This window comes from Marmota marmota, unplaced genomic scaffold (assembly GCF_001458135.2).
Source record: "Marmota marmota marmota unplaced genomic scaffold, marMar, whole genome shotgun sequence".
In the NCBI taxonomy this organism is placed as follows: domain Eukaryota; kingdom Metazoa; phylum Chordata; class Mammalia; order Rodentia; family Sciuridae; genus Marmota; species Marmota marmota.
Window position 1 is genome coordinate 19,358,958 of NW_025999960.1, and position 3,444 is coordinate 19,362,401.

At 48.1% G+C, this 3,444-nt stretch overlaps 1 protein-coding gene across 1 annotated transcript in view; it reads left to right on the top strand.

The window, feature by feature from the left end:
- Positions 1–372, top strand: part of Hoxc11 (homeobox C11) — a 2,772-nt gene extending 2,400 nt beyond the window's left edge. The window contains exon 2 of the mRNA XM_015493598.2: positions 13–372. Coding sequence (XP_015349084.1) covers positions 13–362 — 350 coding nt within the window. The 3' untranslated portion in view covers positions 363–372. The remainder of the gene's footprint in view (positions 1–12) is intronic.
- The last annotated feature ends 3,072 nt before the right edge of the window (positions 373–3,444 follow it).

The following is a 3,444-nucleotide window of genomic DNA, read 5'->3' on the forward strand; positions in this document are numbered from 1 at the left end:
CGGGAGGGCTGCCCAGCGGACGGGCTGGGAGAAAGGCCGCTGAGCGCTCAGCGGGCTGGGCTGGGGTCGCCCTGGTCTCACGTGTCTCTCTCCCCCTCTCCTCGCACTTGCCTCCTCCCCTCCCTCCAGACGCCCCCCGCACCCGCAAGAAGCGCTGCCCTTATTCGAAATTCCAGATCCGGGAACTGGAGCGAGAGTTTTTCTTCAACGTGTATATCAACAAAGAGAAGCGGCTGCAGCTGTCTCGGATGCTGAACCTGACGGACCGACAAGTGAAAATTTGGTTTCAGAACAGGAGGATGAAAGAAAAAAAACTAAGCAGAGACCGGCTGCAGTATTTTTCGGGAAATACGCTGCTGTAACTGCAGACCGGGGCCCTTTTTGGGGGAGGGAGGGAGGGAAAGGGGGAAATTATTTTATTTTATTTTTATTTTTTATTTTCTAACTCGTCTTTTTTCCGCGGGTGGAAAACTGGACTGGCCAGGGCTGGCCCCCACCGCCGTTGCTGGCACTTCCTTCCGGAACCTCCTTCACCTTCGGTCTGTGGAGATAGAGACCGGCCTGGAAAAGGAGGTGAAGGGAAGTGTCTGACTCACGGCGATTGGATCCCTTTGGCGCCGAGGCCCCAAGACTCTTTATTTAAAAGAAAACACACCTCGCGACAATGTCTTGCTGCTCGGATTTGGTGGAGGGAGGGGCGAGCGTAATGGGCGCCTGAGCTGAACAATCCTTGAACTACAAGCCTTCCCTTGCCCAAGTGAACAGATCCACTAAGACACCTTGTTTGCAAGGGGAGACCTCTCGGGCTCCCCACTCCTGACCCACGTTGCCCCACTGTTAGGGGGCAACTAAATGTGATCCTGCCTTGCTGTGAAATTCCTGTACCTTTGACCTGGTGTTAGGTGTGCAAAGTCCTTGTCCTACCTCCGTCTGCGCCCTGGCTCCTCCCAAGCCTAGTTGTTCTCCCCCTAAATGTGTAGAGCCCTTCTTTGAAATTTCTTAACTGGCACATCGAGGTGTCCTAACCTTTCTCCAAGCAGTGCCCCCCTCCACTCCATGGATTTATAGGTAGTCTTTGCAGTTATTACCTCCTTTTTTACTTTTTCTTTTCTTTCCTTTTTTCTTTTTCTTTTCTTTTTTTATAAAGAGGAAAAAAGAGAAAATTGGGGTGGAGGAGGCAATAGGAATGGAATTGGGCACCTCCCCCTTGCTGGGGCCTGAATTTTTGTAAATAAATTTCACAAGCCTTTATTTCTACAGGAGAGGATGGGAAAGGACATGCCAGAAGGAAATTCAAATCACCCATCTCCCTCCATGTGCGTGAGTGCGTGCGTACATGTGCAATCCCCACCCTGCTCCCGATCCAAAGGGGTTGCTGTTAATTTTTTTTTTGGTGGCAAATAAAGATATTTCATTCTGTTCAATATTATGATTTTTATTTGACCTTTTTATTAACCCCTGTCCTCTTAAAATCCTCCATCCTCTCAAGGCGGAGGAGGAGGAGGAGGAGGAGGAGGGAAAATGCAGGAGATCCCCACCCGTGGGCACAAGCCTGCAGAGGCAAGGCAGATCCATGCTAGAGCTCTTCTCCACTGGCAGGGCCAGGAGTGTGGCAGTGGCTTCTTCCCTCTCTGAAACAGAGGATATTCCAGGGCTACTCTTAAGATCTCCTTTCTTGTGTGAAGCTCAAGCTGTGTCCAAACACCCAGCAATGCTTTCTGTCCAAGCACTCGTTCGTTGTGGAGTTAATTGTAACCATCATCAAATTTAAATTTATAGGAATTTTCTTGGCTCCACTGTCCTCCTGCCAGATGTCTCCGTCTGTCTCAGTTAAATGTGTAGAGTTGAGGGTAGGGCTTTTGTGAAGTTTTTTTTTTTTTTTTTTTTTTTTCCCTCTATGAGAAGATGGTATAGAAAATTTTATATACAGTTTTGAAGGAATGAGGGGAGAGGAAGAGGAGCCATCCCCCTCCTTGTCCTCTCCACAGCCTCTGAGGATGGGAAGGTAGACTCTGGCCCCTTCCCCTTTGGCACAAATGGCCAGGCTCCTCCAGACACAACCAGATACCCAGAGTGGAGCCACTCTGATGTTTTATATTTTAGGTGTCCCAGAGTAAAAAGCCTCCAGCTGTGTCTGACATGAATGTCAGACATGGATGGAATACTGAGGAAGGAAGTGACCCACGGGGCTAGTCACCACACCCATATGTATTTGCTGCACATTTCTTCCTTCTCCTTTTCCTCCTCTTTCTCCTTCCCCCCATTCTTTTTGATACTGGGGATTGCACCCTGGGTCTGGCACATACTGGGCAAGCGCTCTAGTACTGAGCTACATCCCTAGCCCTTTTTATTTTATTTTTAGCTTGGGATGGGGTCTTGCTAAATTGCAGAGGCTGCCTTCAATTTTGCAATCCTCCTGCCTCAGCCTCCCAAGTAGCTGGGATTACAGGCATGTACCCCCACACCCAGTATGCACGTTTCTTATAATCGCGGTCCTTTCAACGCTTTCAGTGAAGCCACTTGGTCATCTCTGTTATAAGTATGTTACTTGGGAGCAAAGGTTCAGGACCAATTCTCTCATCTTTCCACTCTCTGTTTTGTGTAATTTAAAAATGTTATTATCCATGTGTTGGATGAAATGGAAAAGCACCATGATTATCAAACCTAAGTTCTGCTGTTGTTGTTGATGGCAGGAGACCCTGCAGCTTAGGTGTCTGAATCTCTTAATTGTAAACGTGGGTCCTTGAGACAACTGTTGTGTATATGTGGCCCACAATTCTTTCATGTGCCCCTGCACATTTTGTTGAAGTCAGTGTGCCTATGAATGAATGTGAGAAGAAATATTTTCTGTACACTTTTACCTGGAGTACAGAATGAGTCACCCATAGTGTGTAACCATTGGCAGTGTTTAATGAGTGTGGACAGGAGCACAAACTGAGTGTGCGTGGCACTTCTCTAGGTATAATGTTTGTCCACTAGCCATATCAGGGACCATCAGCCTGTTGGCCATGTTTCCTGTAAAGGAGGATGGAGATAACTCTTTAGAATGAACAGTTTATAAAGCAAACTATTAACCTTTAAAGGGCTCCTGATTTGGGGGGAAAAAAGTTCAAAACTGTCAGCTACCACTTTCTCTGCAACGTGCAACCCAGAAAAGATTTTCAACTCCAGAAGAGATTTCTGAAGGATGAGAGGAGAGTCGTTGTGAAAGAAAAACAAAGACTTCTGTGACCCAGGCCCAGGAACCTGCCTTGGTGATCTTCTAAAAAGGAAAAACAGGGGTCTCTGGCCCCCAAGAAACCCACCTTCAGACTCCTGAATGTCCAACCCCCCGGCCGACTAGGGGCACTCTGGACGCGACCTCTTGGGGTAATCCCCTCCAGCCACAGCACTGCCCAGGAACAAAAGATCCTCGTCTAGACGCCGCCATAAAGCGCCCCCCCC